The sequence below is a fragment of the Parasteatoda tepidariorum genome, chromosome 11 (genome assembly GCF_982258835.1).
Source record: "Parasteatoda tepidariorum strain Cologne lab strain chromosome 11, Ptep-v5.0, whole genome shotgun sequence".
NCBI classification, from domain to species: Eukaryota; Metazoa; Arthropoda; class Arachnida; order Araneae; family Theridiidae; genus Parasteatoda; species Parasteatoda tepidariorum.
Window position 1 is genome coordinate 80763291 of NC_141765.1, and position 24125 is coordinate 80787415.

General features: G+C 30.7%; 1 protein-coding gene across 4 annotated transcripts in view; it reads right to left on the reverse strand.

The window, feature by feature from the left end:
• Window positions 1-24125, reverse strand: part of LOC107455837 (uncharacterized) — a 106782-nt gene that overhangs the window by 47596 nt on the left and 35061 nt on the right. For all 4 annotated transcript variants that reach the window (XM_043044692.2, XM_071187658.2, XM_043044697.2 and 1 more), the window contains exons 4-10: window positions 20510-20574; window positions 19615-19724; window positions 17074-17260; window positions 13064-13247; window positions 7135-7782; window positions 3936-4036; window positions 1116-1316 (exon numbers count right to left, since the gene is read on the reverse strand). In XM_043044692.2, the coding sequence (XP_042900626.1) occupies window positions 1116-1316; window positions 3936-4036; window positions 7135-7782; window positions 13064-13247; window positions 17074-17260; window positions 19615-19724; window positions 20510-20574 (1496 nt within the window). The remainder of the gene's footprint in view (window positions 1-1115; window positions 1317-3935; window positions 4037-7134; window positions 7783-13063; window positions 13248-17073; window positions 17261-19614; window positions 19725-20509; window positions 20575-24125) is intronic.

Consider the following 24125-nt stretch of genomic DNA (forward strand, 5'->3'; position numbering starts at 1 on the left):
TCATCTGCACCAATGAATTAGCATATTTAAGGTTAGGACTACGCACCACTTAAAATAAGTCCTAGTACGTGGATATCCGATTAAATAAAAAGTTATTAAGGAGTTTGATTTTTTGCGCACTCAGCGTTTCTCAAATGATAAAGAAAAAAAGTGTGACGAGACTGGTAGCCACTATTTCTTCAATGTATGACAACGCTAATTTGAAGGTCAGCTGAAAGATGTATTTGAATATTTAATATTCGTCTGATAGTCTTAACATTCATCTTATAAACTTTTGTCAGTTTTGGGAATTAGAGATTTAAAACTTTGATTCCTTTAAAGATGTTAAATTTTATTATTGATTTATATTATAATAAATATTTAACAATTTCTTTTAAGCAAAATTTTTTGTTTGACGTAAAAGAAGGAAGCATGTTTTTAATTCATAGTCTTTGTGACGAATGATTAGTTAACACTTATGTAACTTTATTTATCTAGGGCTTAAAAAAAGTGTTGCTGAATATATAAAACTAATCAATAAATCCTCGCCAAACATTAAATTTTTAAACCCTAGACATTTTTGCACTCCAGGACATTACCTCGCACACCACTGAAAAACTAAGTTTGTCCGAGATAATTCTGGATATGTGGTTAGCCTAACTATAAAATGCTTGGTAAAAACGGAGGAAGTAAGCAGTTATTAGGTAAACTACAGACATGTGAATAATAATAACAAAAAAACATGAATTATTTTACTCAAAAGTGCCAACAGTCTTTAAAGACATAGATGTAAAGTGTTAAACAAAACAAAAATTAGTTCCTCAACATAAACTTCAAGGTGATACAAAAACTGTAATTGAAGGTAGGACAAATCGCAATTCATGACGGGAAATGTCTTAATGCCGCTAGAGCTGCCAATTCTTTATGGACTGCTTGTTAATGCTCATTTGAACAAAATAAATCTAGCTCCTTCCCTTATGAATCTAGATTATACTAGTTTTATAGCGTAAAAATTGTCTTCCAAGAGGTTTAGAAATAATATTTTTAGGGATATTTCAAATGCATCTTAAAATTGTTGAATATCAGCGAAACATATATTAAGAATTATTAATTACATTTATTAAAAAAGCTATTACCTCCCGGTTTTAATCGTTGGCAAATAAAAGGATTTTCCACTAAGCAATCTCTATCATTCCAATAAAAGCGTTCAGTCCTTCCTTCTCCTTTACTTGGATATTTAAAAAGATTTCGAAGTTCAACACAATTCTGATGAGATAACCCATCATCACTCGGTTGCAAACCATACCATCCGTATTTTTCCCACCCAGGAAACCAATCTAAAAACAATTATTAAATAATGTTAATGCAACATCCAGATAATGTCATTGTAGAACAGTTATGTGAAGTACAAATCTAATAGAAAAAGCTACAGCACCTGAAACCTAAAGTATAATCTAGCTATATTGCTGAAAAAGATTGCTATCACTTAAAACCGATAAGCCTTTCAAATGCTTAAATGGTTTTTTAAACATTTGGATAATAATAATAATAATAGACACAAATAATCGGAACTTTAGATAGATTTTTTTTATAACAAACAATACATGATGAGTACTATTTTTTAAATAATTAAAAAAATGGTAACGTTCAATACTTTTTTTTGTTGAAAAACTGAATTTTTCTTACAATGTTTTTTTTTTTTTTTTTTTTTTTTTTTTTTTTTTTTTTTTAAATGGCGGGCACTTGGGATATATTGTCCCATTGGCCTCATATGCCAGGACTGCTACTCTCTTCTCGTTACCCAGTGGACACCTGTGGCGAAGCCACGGCGGTGGAGCAGCGTCTCCCACGTCACACAACCACAAACCCGTTTATAGGGCGGGTCACATTCACACAATCACACACAAAAAGGAGAAAGGACATAGGACAGAGAGAGAGAGAAAAAAAACATCCATGCCCTGAGCTGGATTCGAACCCGCAACCATCGGCTCCGCAGTCAGGCACGCTAACCATTCGGCCACCTGGTCGGTTTTCCTACAATGCAACTTTGCTCCATTTTTATTTAAGGCGATGGTTCAAAATGGAAGAAAATGAACAAATATGAGTAGAATTTTATTTATCAGAAATTGAAGCTTACACCAGAGATCAAATGACCGGAATTTCATGTATTTTTACTTAATCTTAACAGTTCTATTGAGGTTGACTTTAAATGAGCTAATTAGTTAAAGCTGACAGTAAATAGAGTCTCAACATCTTATACAAAAGAGATACTTTAATTTCTAAAGTCTCTTCAAAATAAATGTACGGGTGGCAAGATTACAAAATAACGAGCGTGCAATGCTGCTCCTTTATAATTTCAAACTTCCTTATGGGGAGTGGATCATTGTTTTTTTTTCCTTTGCTGGTCTTCAAAGCTTCGAAATGCATCATTTTCCCATCACTGATATTTAAGGCAAAATTTTATTGCCTGGTATTTCCAACATTGATGACTTTAAAGTAATTCCCTGTATATACTTGTCTGGTGTTCCTTACACTGAACAAGTTCAATTGCCCAGTATTTCCTATACTGACATTTTTTTCTAATATTAATTGCGTAAAACTCCTACCCAACTTCGGGAAATTTTAAAATATTTTCCAACTACTCAAAATTAAAGGAAATATATATAATAATATTAAAAATAATTCAAAGTGTGTCAAACTCGAAATGTCTAAATTCTTTTAAATGCATTTTGTTTCAAGAAAAGTAATGCTTTATATACGATTCTGTCTGTTTTATTTCTGTCTTCCGTTACTGTTTCAGGTAAAATGCTGACATAGATTCCGTACCCTTCCCCACTTGTAACATATAAGGAGCAATCCACTTCTATAGGTAGGAATTAGAGGATCTCTTGTTGTTTTGTAATCTTCTGATGGGAGAAATTTAACCAGGAAAGTTTTAAAATATCTTGTTGTTATTTTTGTTTTCTGGATATTTGTTGTGCGAATCAAAAGAGTCACAAAATTCCAAATAATACAAACTTATTTTATTTATCATCTTTTATTGTATACTTTTACAATGATCAATGAATTTTAAAAATTTTAATTCCCTAAATTATAATAAAAATTCCACTTGAACTGAAATAAAAAGGATTAAAAAGTGATTATTTTCATAAGAATTCTATTAGATTATGATAAAATATCTAAATTGCTTATCTGAAGTAGACTTTTTAGCATTTCAATAATATTAACAGTGTTTCATATTAGCTTTTATTTCTTAATCCAAGGTTTATAGTCTGGATTCAATCCATCAAGGATAAAACTTCATATTAAGATGTTAAATTAGACCGTGCACTCTGTATGGGATTCACGTACCTCCGATAGCCATCGAGATAAAAAGGAAACCTGATAGGTGAGTTTTTCACGGGAAAATGTATTTCACCAATCAGATTCTCATTCTCGATTGGTGATCGGAAGTGCGTGAATCACATGCAGTGAGAATGGCTCCGTAACAGGGAGAAAGGCGAAAGTGGTTCAGAAAGAATGGTTTAAGTTTATTTTGAATAAACGAGATGTTTTTTCTCTTTTTTTTCGATTTTGATTATTTCTTTAATTTAAAGCTTATCTAGCGGTTTCTACGGTATTTCTTTCTGTCATTGTCTGATTGGTTTTTTAATGCATGCTTTTATACAAACAAAAGGAGCAAGATAAATGTTTATTCAAAATTATATTAAGAGGAGTTGATAGGCAGCGTTCATTTGTTGATTATAATTTCCATTGATTATGAAGTTGTTGCTCAAATATTTATTTTTCTTGCTTAATAAACTTTCATGTAAATGAAAATATCACTCTTGAATTTTGCTTGCTTGGCAATTTTCCACTAGGCCATAAATTCTGCTAGTAAGACACTATCATGATTTGGAAACAACGAATGGCATAAAAATTGCGAGACATCAACAATAAACATATGCATAACTTACATATAAAATCAAATTCTTGTCCGTCAGCCCATTCGTAGCAATTTTCATATCTCAGGTCATTGGCCCCAATCCAAAATGCTCTGTTTTTTTCAAACAAGGGTCTGAAAAATAAAAGTTGATTTATTTTTGCGCCAGTAAAATGATAAATATTGATCTTAAACTAAAGCCTCATACTTAGATTTTATGTAGGGTAACCCGTAATCACCACCCTTAATATATAACTTTTGAAAACTAGTCAAAAATGAAATTAAAAGTGAAATATATATATTTTAAATTGCAAATACATATTTTAGAGAAAAAGAAAAAACCCACTATGAAATCTGCCAGATTATTAGAGGAACTGAGAATATCAAAACCAGTTTGATTGCTTGTTGAAACTTCGTACCAGTTCTTACTGCATCCGATCTCTTTTCATGAGCTTGCGCAATGTTTAGAAACTACATGTAAGAAGAACTGCTGAACACAGTTAGAATGGAAATGTGTTTCTAATAGTCATAATCATATTGTAGTCATGATTATATTCGTCGCACTAGAGCTGCCCATTGTGCAGCTCTAGTGCGACGTAAATAAACTACAACTCAACACTTCTTTGTTTCTTCCGGCAATCAAGCAGGTTTTCATAGTTTATTTCCTTCTTCTTTACTATTAATAAGATATTGGTAGCATTTTCATTATTTCCCAGCTCGGAAAGCCCCCCTAATATAGCACATTTATTATTCAATTATAATTAAGGATTCTAAATATGTATAATAAAAGCAACCATTATTGAACACATTACATTGTAATTTATGAGAACAGTCTCTCCCCCTCTCCTATAACTTCATAGAAAATTTTCTATTTTCAATTTACTTCGTCATATCTCAAACAATGTTTTTAGGTATTGTATTACTTATTTAATTATAAAATTTGTACAACTGTGTAAACAGTTATGAGTCTTGGTACCATTTTGAATTAGAAAAATTTAAAAATTATCTCATTAAATTTTACAAGCTCATCTATTTGAGATTAGTTTAAGATTAAAGCATACTTCAGTGTGAAACAATCATGTATGTTATTCCTTATAAAAATAAATATCCAGCTGTTTATAATTATAGACTGTATAAATTTTGCAATATAAGAAATCTTCAAAAAAGTTTCGGCAGTTTTCTGGTGCTAGTTTTGTTTTTATACTATGTTTTTTCGACCCCGAAATGACCGATGTTAGAAAATCGGAATAAAAATTAACAGTGATTTCATCAAACCAAATTTCAAAATTAGTTGCAAAGTTCTTCGGCAGATGGCACTGTTAACTTTTAAAACTTGAATTGTGGAATCAATAATTGAAATGCACGATCGACTCCCATTCCAGATTTTATTGAGAGCTTGACTCCGACTCATATTCAGTAAAAATTTCCACCAAATCCCAGGAAAGAATTAATATTATTATTAAGTATTAGTTAATTTAAAATTTCACATTGCTATTTTTTTAAGTGCGATTAATTAAAATAATAAACTTTGTTTGAAATTGCATTTTGTATTATAACATAGCAGTTGAATAAATAAAGTTTAAAAAATGCATTTGTTCAAAATATTGAACTTGAACCATACCATTATCCGAAAAAAAAACTACACATCAAAATCGTATATGCACACCCGCACAGCATATCTTAACATCTTATGACAAAAATATTAGTGAATTTTCGTGAACTAGGAAACTGTTAAAAAAGGATACATTACATTCAATCATAAATTTTTTTATGTACTTTAGTAACTAAGCTAAATAAATTTGGTTTTGGAATTTTTAAATTAAAAGATAATTCATTTGTTAATCTCGAGTTTTGAATAGTTACAAAGGTTTTCTGCTGCTTTATCAATAGCTCGGTTAAACATGGGCTCAAAATCGTTCAAATGTGATTATTTAAGTTTGTGATAAGTACTAATTTAAATAATCATTATAAAATTCATTCCAGCAATATTTTTGTTTATTTATATATAATTTTGATCAGATCTGAATCTTTTTTCCCTCTTTTAACCCACTGTACCTAACTTTTAACTAATCGGAGTTGAAAAATTTTCCGACTTCTGCAAAGTTTTCTCGTCGAAATCGACTCTTCAGCTCTGATAAAAACTACAAAACAATGATTTAAAAATAACCACAATTTGAAGCATCAACGCGGAGGACAAAATGAACAGTTGGTTTAATAAAATCAACCAGAGCGAAGTATAATCAAATCGGTGAGCTTTCGCAGACGAATTTACTTTACCAATCAGGTTCTCCCTCGACGGTTATCGGAAGTGCATGAATCTCATGCAGTGGGAATAGCCCTTAAGAGGACGCTATACTTGTATGAGAAACTTTTCACATTAAATTTTCTTTCTCTTACAGAAATACAGTGAAACTTCCCCCGAAAGACCATCTTTATGTGGTAGTCACCTTTATTTACGACTACTTTTGTAAGGCACTGAATTTTCCATCGTGTCCATTCCATCATCGACCATTTTACTGTAGAACGGAGAGTGGTCACTGCCGAGAGGATTTACTGTAATTTAAAATGTAAAGTATAGAAATAGTGAGTTTCGGTAACCTAGTCATGAAGTTTTTAAATGCTTTTTTTTCAAGATATAAAAATATAAAGAAATTATATCAGGATTACTTAGGATTATGCAGTGGAGAAGTTATCCTGCAATAATTTTTTTGTATTTTGATAATGTGTAAATATGTTTTCTGCATTTAAAACTTCGTGGTTTACCAGAACTTACTTTTCTCAATATTGTAAATTTGAAATTACTAATTTAGGTTTAAAAGAATTTAATACGATTTCCTCCCGTGGTATGGCACCCTCTTAAGAGAATGACAGTGTTGTTAATAATGTTTCGCATTGTTAATAATAATAATTTCCAAAATACCCGTGATATGGCGTCCTCTTAAGAGAATGACAGTGTTGTTAATAATGTTTCTCATTGTTAATAATAATAATTTCTAAAATCCAACAGATGGCGCTCTGCTCAGTAATGTATAAGGATTAATTGTATTCAGTTTCCTCTATAGTACCATGAAGAAAACTGAATACAATTAATCCTTATTCATTCATCTGGTGGATTTTAGAAATTATTATTATTAACATTGAGAGATATTATTAACAAGTGTGATTAAGTTCTGAGGATTATTAAGAAAATATATTTTTCGTCTTAATAATTAAGATAATCAAAATGTTCTTACCCATATTTGATTATCGAATCGATGAGTTGAGCAATGCTGTTATCTGTGATACTAGCTAAATGACCGTTTCTTGCTTGGCAAGCTTTTGCAGCTTCTGTCCATGTTAGTTTCTGATCATAAACTTTATAACAAAATTTTTGTCCCGATGTCCACCCAAAAAGGCAATCACTAAATAATCTAACATCATTTGGAAGCGCTTTATAAGTAGCACAAAAACCTTTTTGAGCTAAATCAGTGAGAATGTCTGCTCGGATGTATAAATGATTGCTTTTTGTTTGTAATGTGTACGTATTTATTTTTTCTTTTAGAGTATCGACACATAAATTCAATAGCACTTGATCACTCGTTGTTGAAATTTGGAGTGAATTGTTAAGACAGAAGGCACCATCAGAAAATCCTAAGACACTCAATTCCAATTCTATGGAATAACCTAAAGGCACATAAATGAAATAGGAAATATTGCAGCCGAAAAAAATTTCCGGATAACCAGAATTACAAAAATGGCCAAAAGATTTATCTGAAAAAGTTCGGTTGGAGCAAGTGGAAAGAAATTCATATTTGAGCTGGACATTTTTTATATTCCCTTCTGATTTAATTTGTAAAAAATTATTTTCTGATATGTAAAATTCTGATGAAGAGCAAGAATTCCTAAAAAAAAAAAGAAAGCAACACAGTCAGTTATCGAAACATGAAACTCTAAAAATAGGAAAATGTATGAGTTCTTTGATTGAATTATAAGAAATTGAGCAAGGGTATAAAAATATTTAGAGCATAAAGGCCAAACGAGTTATAAAAAGAATAGAGTTTATAAAAATACTATATTTTGTACCAACAAATTGTTATTATTTTTTTTGTGTAGTATGAAGCATAATTTCAAGTAAGGCAGTGTTTTCAAAATGTAATATTAAGCATAACCTCAAATGAGGTAATGCTTACAAAATGTAATTGGAAGCATTATTTAATTTTACAATTTCGAAGCATTGCTTCATTTGATATAGAATCAATGATTGTGAATATATTAATCAATGACATACATTGTAATTGCCATTTTTTTCAGAAAAACGGTGCTTTTCCGTAAATATTACCCTTAACTATATACAGTATCTGTACATAAGAAAGTGAACAAAAAACCGTAACATTGAAGGGAAATAATTTTAAATTACATAACTTATGTTATACCTAAAAATTCGCGATCAAGGAGTGAATGACTAAAAAATTAAGATATCAGAAATTAAAACTGATTGCAATTATAATTGAACTTGAAATCCTTTTATTGTTTTATTATGTGTTTGCTTAGTAGGCTCGTCACAAGATGGATCGCGATATGTAATTAAATTCCCTTTCTAGATGAAAACTTCCTTAGGAATATGAGCCTATCCCTAAGGAATGGTAATTCGCTGAGGACGAATATCGTAATGGGAGTAAGACCAATGAACAACAATTGGTTCACCCAGAGCTAGTTTCGAAAAAGAGTGATTTTCAGTTCAGTCTAAGTTTTTCCTTTCAGCCAGATGTCTTGTTTTCCGACCGACAGTCCTACCTTGATTATCATCAGGCACGAGCGGATAAACAACTTTCATGATTTTTTTTTGTTTTTTTAATTTTATTATGTAGGTTTCAAGAAAAGATGTTCAACTGGTCCTTTTTCACAACAAGCTTTGCTTTGTGTATATTTGAGAAGAAAAGGGAAACATCTTTGTACATTTAAAAACCGATTTTCGCTTATATTCAGGACAAAAATATGGCATTTGTGATAAAAATATATACATTTTTGCTTTAAGCTCGATTAGCGGTTAATTTAGTTACGTCACAAAGTAAAAACTCAACTATTGTGTAATAATTATTAATCCAGAAGATTTTTTTCTCGTAATAAACTCAAATTGAATCTCAATTGGTTGATTTTATTAATTTAACTTAATTCATGACCTTAACGTAGACCTAAGGATTACTCATAGTTATTGAAATAATTAAGTACATGATAAGAATATTAATAATAATGTTGCTTCTCTTTGTCTCCTGTCAAAATTGTTTCATGATTTCTTCGATCAGTTTCGATAGAAGACCCTGTGGCACGTGATTCATTTTGCATAGGCACGGTACAATTTGTGGCATTAAAATATACACATGGTAGCTAAAATCATATTTAAATTACTTTCAATTGTTTGCCTAAATTTTGATGGCCTAAACATTAATTTTAAAATGTTAAGCACAGCACAATTTTATTACTTTTAAAACCGCTAAGCGAGATTGAGTGAAAATTAGATTTATTTTCAGATAAAATACATGTCACATATAAAACCACTTGAAAGTAAATATAAGCACTTTTAAATCCTTAAAAGATTAATAAAGTATCAATACGAGTTAAAAATTTTTCTCCAAGTGAAAGCAAGTTTAAAAAATTTTAATTATAACACCTCTAGCATTCGACATTGAAAAAAGTTAATTGAATAAATGGTATCTGCGACGCAATCGATGCCCGTCTGAAAGACTTAGACAAAATATGTCCTAGAACCTTAATGTTTACGCTTCAATGTAAATATCTACATTTAGCATTGAGCGGGGTCGAATGTAAGGTTCGCATAAGTTTAATTTGATTACAGCAGAGAAAAGTTTAACTTTTATATAAAAAAAGGTGGCAACGTTCAGATACGTAAATAGAACGCTTCGCTTTAATATATATGTCGCTGTGTTTATTTTTTTTCATTAAATACTTTTATAAAATATCTTTTCGCTTCTTTATTATATTTCATATTGACTAAATTCCTTGTCTTTCAACTTTACCTTATATATATATATATATATATATATATATATATATATATATATATATATATATATATATATATATATATATATATATATATATATATATATATATATATATATATATATATATATATATATATATATATATATATATATATATATATATATATATATATATATATATATATATATATATATATATATATATATATATATATATATATATATATATATATATATATAAGAAAAACAATAAGTTTCAATTATTGCGCATAAGCTGCAAGTAAACAGAACTCAATAGATAAGTTCAAAATTAAGATGAAACAAAGGAAAATTATAGACATATGTTAATGAAAAAAAAAACAAACAACAAACTGATTAAAAAAAAAAAAAAAGAAAAATAAAGGATGAAATTTTTTTTAAAAAAACCGGAAAATAAAAGATATAATCTTTTGATCAGCCCACACTATTATATCCACAAAAAAGAGTGCTATCTGATATTGTATCAATATAGCCAAAGCCAAATATATTAATACAATAGTGTGAGGAGCACTCAAAATTTTTTTACAAAAATTACAACAAATAAAATAGAACACAATAAGTAAAAATAACACTCAAAAACAGAAAACAAAATAAAATAAAATAAAAAGGAAAAAACAGTATTAAACAAAATCTTTAAAGCGAGTAGAAAAATCAAATGTACTTACATGAACGAGAAATTTTTCAAGATTGATTTAAAGTATATTCGCAGCAAGATTGCCAGATTATATATTGACAGATTGCGGATATAATCGTGCGGGCTGATGAAAAGATTATATCTTTAATTTCCGGTTTTTTAAAAAAATTTCATCCTTTTTTTAATCAGTTTTTTTTTTCATTAACATACGTCTATACTTTTCGTTTGTTTTACTCTATTTTGAACTTACTTATATATATATATATATATATATATGCATTCTCCGGTGAATGTCAACATTCACATAGTCGCTTCGGTGAATGTTCGAAATATTTCTTATATCCAATTTTATATTAATTTATTCGTTAATATTATTATATTTATTTGATACATTTATATTTATTTGATATACAGTGCCCGCCGTTTATTGAAATCACTTTCGTTTTATGCTCTTTTGATTTTATTAAGCGGCTGATTTTATTAAGAGGCGATTCAACATTTGAAAAAAAAAATTTTTTTTTACGATCTATTCTAAATGCACACACTTTTAAATTTTAAATAATGACCACATTAATGCTTTATTTTAACTAATTTAATTATTTTAATAAAGTAAAACCCAACATAAGATTAAATTTACAAAAGTTTTGCAAAAAACCGATCAATGGTTGCTTGAGTTGCAGTATTTAAAATTAACTTTTCAACATCATTTGAGAGTTTATAGAAGTTTTTATAGTTTTCGATATTCCTCCTCTTTGTTTTAAGGCTTGCCGCAATACATTAAGTGCTTTTCTGACTTCCATTGAAGATGGCACTAATGAGTTCATTTCATCTTCTGAGTCTGATTCCTCCATTTCTTGATGGGAAATAACTTTGCAATTTTTGATGTCTATAACAATTTCAGAATCAGATTTTTCTCCTGATGTTTGCTGGTTATCGTCAATAGCTACGTAACGTGAAAAATTCTCGTCCATTTCATTTTCTTCTTTGCTGATCATTTCTTCGAAACAGTTATGAGCCCCATCTCCGTCTCCATTGAAGCTTCACGTTGACTACATTAGGAAGCTTATCATAGTTTTGCAACACTTCAAATTTATCTTTAAGACTCAAATCCTTCCTTTTCGGCATGCTGATAAAATTTAACACCAAACGAACTTAAAAATGATATATGCTCTAACTTTAACTATAATTTACTCAAACGGCTTAAATAATATGGAACATGCGCACAGACAGTTTTTGGAAATCTATTCATGTTCTCTGTTAAGATAGATAACAAAAGAAGCTTCTCTCCCTTCTATGGTTCATTCAATAAAAAGTAAGATAAGAATTCGACCCCCTGTTGAGTGAGATAGGTTTCTCCAAACTTCATTCAAGTCAAGGAATTAGCATTGATAAATTGATTTCTATGAACTAGCCGCTTACCACCCACATTTTCCCTTAACTCTTACACTATGTATATCACAGGAAAGTGCTAACCGCACCTGTTTCACAGGTTTGTGAGTAACTGTTGCTTCTTCTAAAAAAATCTTTAAACTTCGAAAAAATAATATTTTATAAATAAGAACAAAAAAAGCTGAAATATTGCACCTTTGATTTTAAAAAGCGGCGGCATTGATTTTATTAAAGGATGATTTTTAACATGTATTAATATTGTAACGATTCGGTTCTTGCCGATTTGATTTTATAAAGCGGCTGATTTTATTATCCGGTGATTTTATTAGCGGCGGGCACTGTATATATATTTATTCCATATTTTAATACTTACTGACGATAGATTAGAAGAAACATCAGTGTTTGGAGTATCGGGCAAATATATACCTGGCAATGGCACTTGACCTTAAAAAAACATCAGTGTAGGGTATACCGGGCAAATGTATACCGGGCAGTGGCACTTAACCTTAAAAAAACATCAGTGTAGGATATACCGGTCAAATGTATACCGGGCAGTGGCACTTAACCTTAAAAAACATCAGTGTAGGGTTAATATATCGAATAAATGTAATTATATCCACGAATAAATTCATATCAAATCGAATGTAATAAATATTTCGACATTCACCGAAGCATATCTGTGCTTGTCGACATACACCGGTGAGGTTCGAATGTAATGAAATATTCGATCTTTCACCGACGTGTTTGATGTTTGTCGACATTCACCGGTGAAAGTCAACAACCACCGATTTCGGTCTTTCGCCGTGACATATATACATATATAAAACTTTCTCTGCACATGTCTGGAAAATAAAAAATGATTAACAAAACAGCCGATAGCACCTGTTGGTATCAACTTCAACTGTATATACTGAATACAAAATTCTTCCACTGGGTGGCGCAAATAGTTACACTAGTCTAAAGTACAGCACTCTCAAAATATATATAATTTTCAGGTATATATTAAAGGTACAAATATTTATAGGGTTTCTTATTGGATTCCTAGGTGATCATATATAACAATTAAACTCAATAAAACTATTTGATTTGATAACGTACCATGTTGTATGTGCAGGCGCAATAGCTAATGGTCCCAAAAGCAATGAGTGACAATTCTTGCTAGATCTGTTTAAAAGTCTTACAAAAATTTGACGGTGGGTAGGAGCTTCAAACTCTAGAATACAGGAATCATTGTGGGATAATTCAAATGAACCTTCTGGAACTGTGACAGTAGAGTTGCATTCTAAATTATTAAAACATTTGAAATGATTCAAAAAGATTATATATCAACAGTAAGATTGCAAATAAAAACCCGAATAATTTTGGATTACATATAAAAGCTACTCTAAACAGTAAACACACTTTGTGTAAAATGATTTAAAAAATTAATATTGCACAAAAAATAAATAAATAAATAAACAAGCAAGGAAAAAGTACAAAATAATTTGAGTTGCATTCTAAAGTATTTGAATATTTGAAGTGATTCAAAAAAGGATATATCAAGATTATAATAAAAAACCCGTATAATTTTGGCTCACATATCAAAGATACCTTAAACAGTAAACACACTTTGTGCAAAATGTTTTAAAAAATTAATATTGCACAAAAAATATACAAATCAAAAAGCAAAGAAAAAGTACAAAATAATTAGAAACTCTTAAAACCGTCCAAATTGATCAATTTCTCACTTTCTCTGTTACGTGGATGCAAATATACTTGCCAATGCTCATGAAGTAGCGCGCATTTGTGTGGATGTCAATAGAAAACTCTTCGATTATACCTATGTAGCATGCATGATACGCAAATTAAACGTAAATTTTTGGAAAATTGATAATACGTGGATGCAAATATACTTGCCAATGCTCATGAAGTAGCGCGCATTTGTGTGGATGTCAATAGAAAACTCTTCGATTATACCTATGTAGCATGCATGATACGCAAATTAAACGTAAATTTTTGGAAAATTGATAATACGCTTCATACGTAATACATAATACTTCGTACGTAATACTTCATACGTAAGTCAATACTCCTCAAACGTAAAATTTACGTTATATTGACGGAATGATATCACCATTGAGATATTTGGTAAAAAAGATTTGGTATATTTTATGTAATTTTAACGAAATGTATTTTACCAACAAAATTGCTTTCGTATATTTTACGGAAGATTGATGAAAAAATATTTACTATTTAGATTTAGTAAAATTGAATCTGTATATTTTACGTGTTATTGACTAAACAAATTCACCATTTAAATTTCGGTTCGAATTTATTTACGCAAATTTTCTGATTTTTGGAAAACCATTTTTTTGCAATAATTCGTCGTTTCAATTTACATAAATTTTGACGTATTGTTGACGTAAATATTACGTGAAAATAACGTACTCATTCTTATATAGTAAAAATTAGTTGGTAAAATCTTCGTAAAAGAAATTTGTTTACGTAAAATTACATGTAAATTTTGCGTTTTTGTATAACTATTTTATGTTATAATTCGACGTTTCAGTTTTCGTAAATTTTACGAATGCCTTGTAAAATGTAAAGGTGAAATATACTTATTTTTGCCGCAAAATTGATGGTACCTGGGTGCGCATTTGAAAGGTGAGAAGTGTATTCACTGAATTTATATATTTCGGCAAAATATATAGGCTATATTGCGGCAAAATAATAATAATAATAATTGGAAAAATATATAATTTATAAAACTTTAAACCCATATTTAATATAAAAGTGAGCGGAAATCTATATACTACAAAAAATAATTATCTTCCAACAAAATAATATAATTATCTTTTACATGAACGTAAAGAGTATTTTAATTTTATTGGCTATAATAATTTAAGTCATTAAAGTGTGGAGATAGTATTATGCAAATAAAAGCCAAAGTTATGTTGTAAAACGTATCGCTAAATGTACTGCTGCATTTTTCTTGAAATATCATTTGACTCTCAATTCAAATCCATCCAGACATTAATAAATTTTTCTTGTAAAATAAAAGGCGTTTAACAGTCTTACATAAAAAACATATATAGAAAATTTTTAAAAATTGAAAATTTTAACTATTGCTGCTGCTTGATTCTTGATTCTAAACCAGCTTGTTTCCTAAAAAAATGGCTCTGAAAACTCAATTTCCATGTAAACTGTGGGAAAAATGTATCTGATACAATAATTATAATTTCTTGTAGCAATGCTGAACATTTAGTTATTTTTAAAGAAAAGTTTCTAGGTATTGAATGTTCTCATCAGGAATTATTATTTGCTATCAGTGATCGCACGTAATGTAATAATTTTTTATTTTTTATTCTAACATAGAGTCATTATGTCAAGAAGAATATTTTTATTTTGCTTAATTATTCATTTATTATTATTAAAATTAGGTGTACAATTGGAATGGTAAGGTTAAGTCTTAGCCTACCACAGCTTTAGGTGTGGTTCGATTTTCCTTGCTAAAGGCTGGTTCTTTGATTAGATTGCTATTTCTTAAATAGTTTTTTAGTAGTTAGGAATCTTTCCCGGCAAATCGGGTTCAAATACCAGTTGATACGAATTTCGCATCCGGCTTGCACCGACCACAGTGATGACGTGAAATATCCTCAGTGGTAAACGGATCATGTGTTAGAGTCCCGCATCTTGCCGTCAGACTAACCGTGGGAGGCTCTCGTGATTTTCCTCTCCATGTAACGCAAATGCGGGTTAGCTCCATCAAAAAAGTCCTCCACGAAGGCAAATTTCACCCAATACTCGATCCAGGAGTTCCCTTGTCTTCTGGATTGGGTTCAAAATTATAAGGCTACGGAGTTGAACATTAGTAGTTAGTTAACCCATAAAACAACGTTCAACGACGGGTATAAAAGAAAATAAGGACTCCAATCAGAGCCGGGATATCCACGATGGTAGGGCACTGTCTTGGCTCATGTCCAAGAGGTCGTGGGTTAGATCCCCGCCGGCCGAAGACTCCTCGTGTAGTAAATGGTGACTGATACACGTTAAATCTGTCTGGTCACAAATTCCTCCATGTTCCCATAGCAAATCATACCTCTGTTGGTACTGATCTAGGAGTTTCCTTATCTTCTGGATTGGTTCAAAATTACAAGGCTACGGAGTTGAACATAGGTAGTTGTAAACCCAAAATTGGGACTGCTGTCCAACGACGGTTATAAAATAAGGACTCCAATCAGAACCGTGATGGCTCAGGTAATAGAGCGTTCCCCTTTCAATGAGGTGAACCGGATTTAAATCCTAGCGATGATTGGTCGATAAGAATTCCGCATCCGGCTTGCACCGACCACAGTGCTGACGTAAAATATTCTCAGTGTTAGACGGATCATGGGTTAGAGCCCCCTTGTAGTCAGGTTTTCGTGGTTTTCCTAACCCTGTAACGCAAATGTGGGTTAGTTCCTTCAAAAAGATTCCAATACTTGATCCAGGAGTTCCCTAGTCCTCTGAATGGGGATAAAAATTACAAGGCTATGGAGTTGAACAGTAGTAGTTATTAACCCAATGTTCGATGATGGTTATAAAATAAAATAAGGACTCCGATCCTCTCTAATGTCTTCGATGATTTCAGAGCCAGAAAAGGGTGTTGGGGAGATTGGTGTAAATGCCCTCTGGTATCGTAAAGCAATGTTTTTGGATCAACCTTAATGCGAATCCTAAACCGTCCGTCTCTAATAGCCCATTAGTGCAGCTCTTTTACGACATTAACAACCAGATAAATAAAGAAGTAGTTTATTTACGTCACACTAGAGCTGCACATTGGGCTTCGGTCTGAGAAACATTTCTGAGGATGATCCAAAGATTCTCTGTGGAGGGAAGGGCTCCCCCGCTTTGGTAGCCCAATCACAAGTGCGAGAAGGCGAGTACTTGACGAAAGAACTGGGAACCGTGTTTTCTGATTAGTCCGCAGTGGGAAGATTAAATAAATAAATAAAAAGAAATGTGTAAGAGAAAAAAATAAATAATTAGTTTATTATAAATACTATTATGAAGATCCATTTACGTACAATTATAAAGATTAGTTGGCATTATTGCTCAAATAAATGATATAGGATGATTTGAATACTTACCATATTTAAGAAGAAAAGGTGATATAGACACATGAAATTTACACTTGTAGCAAGTAATGATATCGATTAACAAAAATTGGCATTCAGAAACAATGAACGTACTTTCACCGCCTCCTTCAATGGATGATGACATTAGAGATTCAGATGAGTTATGTATAAAAAGTGTTGCATTTACCACATTATTAATCTGTAAAGAATATTACATTTTCTTAGTACCGATCTTAATATAGATTGTTAAATTGTATGCACATTAAACATTACAAATTAATATTTAAGAAAGCAAAAAGTACAACTAGAGAGGAAAGCTTAATGAAATTTTAACTTTGACAGTTGATTTTTGACAGAATTAATCAGGTTTTCTATAGTCTTTTTTCCTCCCTTAAATATAATTCGAGCATTTTTTGCTTCGAGACTTATAAAAAAATCTGTACATATTCAGGGCCGGCCCTAGGACTTCAAATTATTAGCTAGTAGGTGAGTTTTTATATCTGGGCAAAACTCGAAATGAACGTTTACTGAACCCGAAATACTCTTTTTCAGTTTTCAACCCAAATTTAACAGTTTATTGAGGAATATGCTTTTCTTTTTCTTACTTATTCAAACACTAAGCATAATGATTGCGAGGTAAAGTCCCGGATTTAGGAGTCACAGCGTCTAGATATATTACAGATGTAACTTTTTCAGGCATTTCTTCGTATATTAAGAACTCTAAAAGTTCGAGTTTTAAAACTCGAATCTCCTACAACATAAATTTGCTATCAGTATTATAAATTTATAGTGCCCACAACAACCTTGTAAAAAAAGAGTAGTTTAATAAAAAGTAAGAAGTGATTTATGCAAATGGACGGTACGTAATGAATTTATTTGAACTAATTTATTTATTCCTTAATGAAAGAGCCATAATCATGAAAAAAGTATAAAAAATTAAAATTCATATGCTATGTGTCTATTTTCGTAAATACACATTTCAAGTTAAGTCCATTTTCATAAACACGCATTTCGGACTGTGTCCATTTTCTTGAAAACGCATTTTCAGTTGCGTCCATTTTTGTAAAAGCGCATTTCGAGCTGTGTCCATTTTCGAAAACACGCATTCCAAACTTTAACAGAGTTAAAAACTCACTAACGGTCAGCTACAATTTAAAAAAAAAAAAAAAACATTATACCTTTAATTTACATCTTAACTCGTGATGATCTAGCGTAACATTTACGTCAAGCGTATTACGAGAATTCTACAAAAATTTTTCTCACCTGAAAAAACAGGATTGTTTTCACTCTTGGCAAATATACCGCTTTTTTAACAGGAGCTCTTCTTGCGTTACGGTATATAAAAAATTCAGGCGTTAATGGGTTTAAATTCAGAATTGTGTACAATCCTTTTCGTATAGGTTATGTGAAAAAATTTTTGAGAAGATAAATACATTTTTAGAGCTTCGCTTAGAGTTTTTCGATTCTAGGCAAAATATTTACGCACTGAAAAATATATGTAAGTAAAAAATAAACGTACAACAGATAGTCCGTCGTACATTTCATACTCAAGCTATGCCAATATTTGAACTTTGCATTGATTAATTATGAATTGCAAAGAAACGACGTATAAGTGACAATCTATAAATGAGAAACGTATAAACGTATAATTATAAATAATGTAAATTTTTTTCTTCCTTTCGTAAAAACTATTTCATAATCTGATTTCAAAGGCTTCAAAATTTCACTTTGAAAAAAAAAATCGATAATTAGAGTAGTTTTATAATTATTTGAAATATCAGCAATAAATTGAAATGTTAATAGAATAATAGGAATCGTATCTATTAAATATAGTAATCATTTATTCCGTATATCAAAATGAATCAACATTGATTTTTATAAAATTATTAGATCCTAGTATTATTTCACATTCGCCCAAATTTACCATAAGCGAAAGATATTTGAAGATCAAAGGGGAAGAGCAGCTTACAACCATGAAAATTGAATCTGAAAAAAAGCGAATTTTTCGCGAGGACAGGAACAATCTTTCTTCATCACAACCTACCTTCACCGTGTAATAACTTTCGTGTAGATCCGATATTTCACGTTATTGATTTGCCAAAACCTAGTAGTCCTCAAAATGTCAATCCAATCGTCATAGAATAAATCTTGTTGAAATGGACCACCTTAATTTTCATTCATTAATATTGTTCAAATTAAAAAAAAAGTATTTAATTCTTATGAAATCAATTAATGAAAAAATTTATTTTATAAGTATCAAAAACTTATTTTTTTAAAATTTGGATCATTTGTTAAAATTTGTTAAAACTTATTTTTTTGTTTTTATTTGAATACATGAATTTTACAAATAATTGTAAAAATGTCTTTGAAATGAATTGCAGACAAAAGCATTGAAACGATGTTTTAGACTGTGGCTACGGATTCACAAGAAGTAATAATTTAATTGGAATTAACCCTTCATTGAAAGAATTGTTTGATGTAAATCTCTTAAAGTTTAAGCTAACAAAAAAAATCCTCTGAAAGGGTTCATTTCAATGATAGAATTTCACATACATCAAAACGAAGCCCTGATTTTTCTGGTGATTGTATTAAAATGGTTTTCACTGCCAATAATTCTTCGGACGTTATGATTACATCATCAACTGGTTGCATATAGTAACAATCTGCAAAAGTTTTGAAATATTAATATCATGATTTAATAATGAATTTAAATGAGTTGCAAATATTTATTTCATTGATGCATACACATGGAACTAAGTAGAATTCGAAAACTAGTGATAATAAAGCTAATATTTTATTAAATATTTTAATAACCTTCTTCAAACATTAAATTTACTATAAGTTAATTAAAAGTGAAACATTTTCAAAACTTTTTAGCTAGAAGCTATAAAACTTTATATTATCTAAATTATTTAATTACTCATTCTAAACAATTTGGGATTTTAATTGTGACTTTAACCAAGCTAATTATTTTGTTCATTATCCTTATATTTAATGTAAGGAAATCTCGGATTTTTTTTAAAGAAGTAAAGACTTTTCCTAATAATTTTGCTTGAAATAATCTCCTATTAAAAATGTCTATCTTATGAAATGTTTAAAATGATCTATTTTTAGCATATTTTTTGGACACATTTTTTACATTTAGATTTTACACACAGATTGTTTCTTTACTTTTGTATGTTTAAGAAATATTTTACTTTCCCACTCTCTCTCTTTTTTTTTAATATTTCCTTTCCTTCAACTATTATTTTTTCTTCAGGAATGAAAACCACGTCTAAGTTTTTATTCGATTAATAAAACTAATCAACGCGAAAAAAAGCATTCTATGCGGAAAAATGCTCAGAAAAGCTCAGTAAAATTGTTATTTAAAATCGCAATAAAGCAACAGTTCATCAGTTTAGATACTATTTTGAGCAACTGATTTTATATATTTAAATCAAGCTCTTACCGGAACGTACGGGAACATTTTGCAGCAATGTAGACCAAGTGTTATCATGGTTTCTGAAAGTCAATCTGTGAAAGAAAAATCAATTATAACAACTTTCTAAGTTTTTTGCAACGTATCATTTTTATAAAAAATATATTTCTAACTTAATTTGTGTACTTACAATTCAATTGAAAATACATCCAAAAATTTAGCCTACACTTATTCATAAGCAAAGTAGTACAAAATTGTTGCACTCATTGCAATATCTTTAGGGAATAGTGCTCTCACTCGGCAATGGTGCGATCTTGGTTCGAATCCAAGTTATGACTGGTCGATTCGTTCATTATGACACCGATTATAGTGCTAAAGTTTAATACTTTTACTGATATTTCCTTTTGTGACGAGGCCTGATATCAGGTCACATGAGGAACCTGATTTTTCCCTCTATTCTCCTAGCCTGCTTCCAATCAAGCATTGTCGCACAATGGTTAGAATTCGAAAAAAGCTAGTCAAAATTCATGAAGCTCTCATAAGTACTATTCTTAAGTATTTTTTAGTAAACCAAAAGTACGGAAAATAATATTAATTCAGAAATTCAAAGAAAAAGCAGAAATTGATTATATTTTCTTTATATGTTTTTATTTAAATTAAAATAATAAAAAAATCATGCTTAGTTTTTAATCATTGTTAAATTAAAAAAATAGAAAAAATTACCAAGTTTACTCTCTTATATATATATATTTTTATCAATAAAAGCAATAAGGGCAACTTTGGCCATTTAATTTTTGTATTCCCTGGTTCAGCATGGAATATTCTTTAGTTTTAGTGTTAGCGAGGAGAACAAGTGAAGATATCCTTTTCAAAAATCACAATGAAGTTGCAAAAATGTATGAAATATTCAATGACACGTAAAGCTTCAAACTACTGTTACATACAAATTATTCACAGGATCAAAGTTGAAAAATGGTTTTTAAACTTCTTAAAACGTAAAAAATCAACAGCAACAATGAAAATTATTTCGGAAGTTACACCTGATTGAAGTGTATAGCAAAAAGTCACGTTCACAGTTACGGATTTGTATTAACCATTTTGTATGGATAATACAAAAATAATAATTAGAATATTGAGTTAATGAATTATTCTATATAATTCTTCATACTTCTGTTGACTAAAAAAACATTAATGCTTAGCACTTATGACCGATTTAATTTGCTGGAGTTTTGGACAGTTCGTTCTAAGCACTGTGGGTCGGCCGTAGACAGCTCCGAGTAAGGTTGGAATTTAAGCGCGTGATGATTGGCTCTTAGCGTCAAGTGGTTATGTTTCGCCCATTCTTAAAATTATGATTCTTGACCCGTGGTGGCTCGGGGGAGGGGGCATCCGCCTTCCAATGAGGTGAACCGAGTTCGAATCCCAGCGATGTCTGGTAGATACGAATTCCACACCCGGCTCCACCGACCACAGTGCTGACGTGAAATATCCTCAGTGGTTGACGAATCATAAGTTAGAGTTCCCTGGCAGTCAGGGTAACCGTGGGAGGTTTTCGTGGCTTTCCTCACTATGTAACGCAAATGCGGGTTAGTTATATCGAAAAGTTCCCCACGAATTCAAATTTCCTCAATACTTGAACCAGGAGTTCCTTTGTCTTCTGGATTGGATCAAAATGACAAGTCTACGGAGTTGAACATCGGTAGTTGTACACTCAAAATTCAGCTGTTCAACGGCTAATATAAAATATATTTTACGTCATCATTGCGGTCGATGCGAATTCAAATCAAAATTCGTATCCACCAGCTATCGCTGGGATTTGAACTTGAGTTAGGTCATTGGGAAACGAGTGATCTTCCAAATAAGCCATCTGGGCTCAACCTTTATTTTCCCTAAACATCACCGCATATTGCCAAAAATAAAATCCAAAAAGTCGAAAATTAATATTTAACAAGCAAAAATATAGTCGAAATCACTGGTGTTTGGGTGAATCAATTTGGCAGAGTTTCTCTTATTTTTTCCCACCAAACATGTTTTGATGTTTTTCATTCTCGCCTTAAATAGTCAGGTCTAAAGAGAATAGAAGGTCTGGTTCACTCCTTCGAAGAAACTCTCGCCGCGCTAAACCTCCGATTTTCTCCAGTGACGTCACTGTGGCGCGAAGCTTGCACTTTTACTTCAAGAACGGAGCGTTCGATCTAACTAGCTCTAACTAATATTGGAGCATTCCCTTTTGTGACATATTCCAAGACATTTGTTGTTTTATAAAATGATTTTCCTCAGTTTATTGCAGTGAATTTACGTCCCGCAGTGGACTGATCAGACACGGTTCCCACCAGATCACCGAAGTCAAGCATCACTGGCTGCGGTCAGTGTGCGGGTGGGTGACCACTTGGATCAGTCTGCGTAGGGACCGAGGGTGTGCGGTATTGGTCCTCGTTAAACTGTTCTACCGTAAAGTGCTCGACTTCGCGTGTAGGTCGTCGGGCTACCAAAGCAGGGGAGCCATCCCCTTTGCAGAGGATCAAAATTGTGATGGTATGTCTTCGGATCATCCTCGGGGATGTTTCCCAGACCGTCGCCAATAGCCCATTGTGCAGCTCTAGAGCGACGTAAATAAACTACAACAACAAGCCGTGAATTTACAAAAATTTAAAACTATTAATGAAATGCCTGTTTGCGCCAACTTGCAAAAATTCTGATAGAAACACAAAAGAAAAAATATATAATTTTCTACGTGTTCCCTAAACTAAATGAAAAACTATGTAAAGAATGGATTCAACGAATTGCAAACGAAATGACACAGTTAATATAAAACAACAATACGTTTATTCTATCGTAAAGAACTTTTATAAAAAATCACCATCTAAATAGAAACCGCCACTTTAACTCAAAAAGATAGGCAGGCGAAAAATTTAAAAATGGATAAAGTCAAGGAAAATTAAAGGGTAAATAAAAAGTATAAATAAAATATATAGTATATAGTTAAAATTCTTCGAATTTCAAAACATATTTTTTAATGTAGTTATTCTAAATATTTATGATTTTTTTGAACTATATTCTCTTAAAAGTAAATATCTATAAATTATATTACCTTAAATGTAAATATCTATAAACAATTGTAAAATTTCAAATATCATTATGAACCTAAATTATTTTGTTTCAGCAATTAGCGTTTAAGGTTGATGTTTCCTAATGATTAAGTATGAACAAATTGCTATAAACGGCATATTTTAAAATCAGGATTCTAAATTTAACCCAACTTATAGTTATCAAAGATTATGTAGATAAAAAAGTGTCGATATATGCTTTTCTTAATAATTAAAGTTAAAACTGAACTTTTTGAAATAAAGTATTTATAGGGTCATTTTTTCCAACTAGTAAAATATTTTTATAAGTTTAAAATGGTATTTTTTTAATATAATGGCCAAGAAAGTTTTTTTGAACTATGTTTATGAACGAAATAATGTGTTAATTAAGTTAAGTTTAAAATCTTTAAGTAAAGTTATCATAATATCTTTGCTAGCGATCTCTGAGATCTGTGTATACAGTGACGTCATGAGGAGAGAAATCGTAGCTTCAGCTCTAAGAGCGGAATGAACTAGCCCTTCTATTCTCTTTAGCCCTGTCAAATAGTAGTGAAAAATAG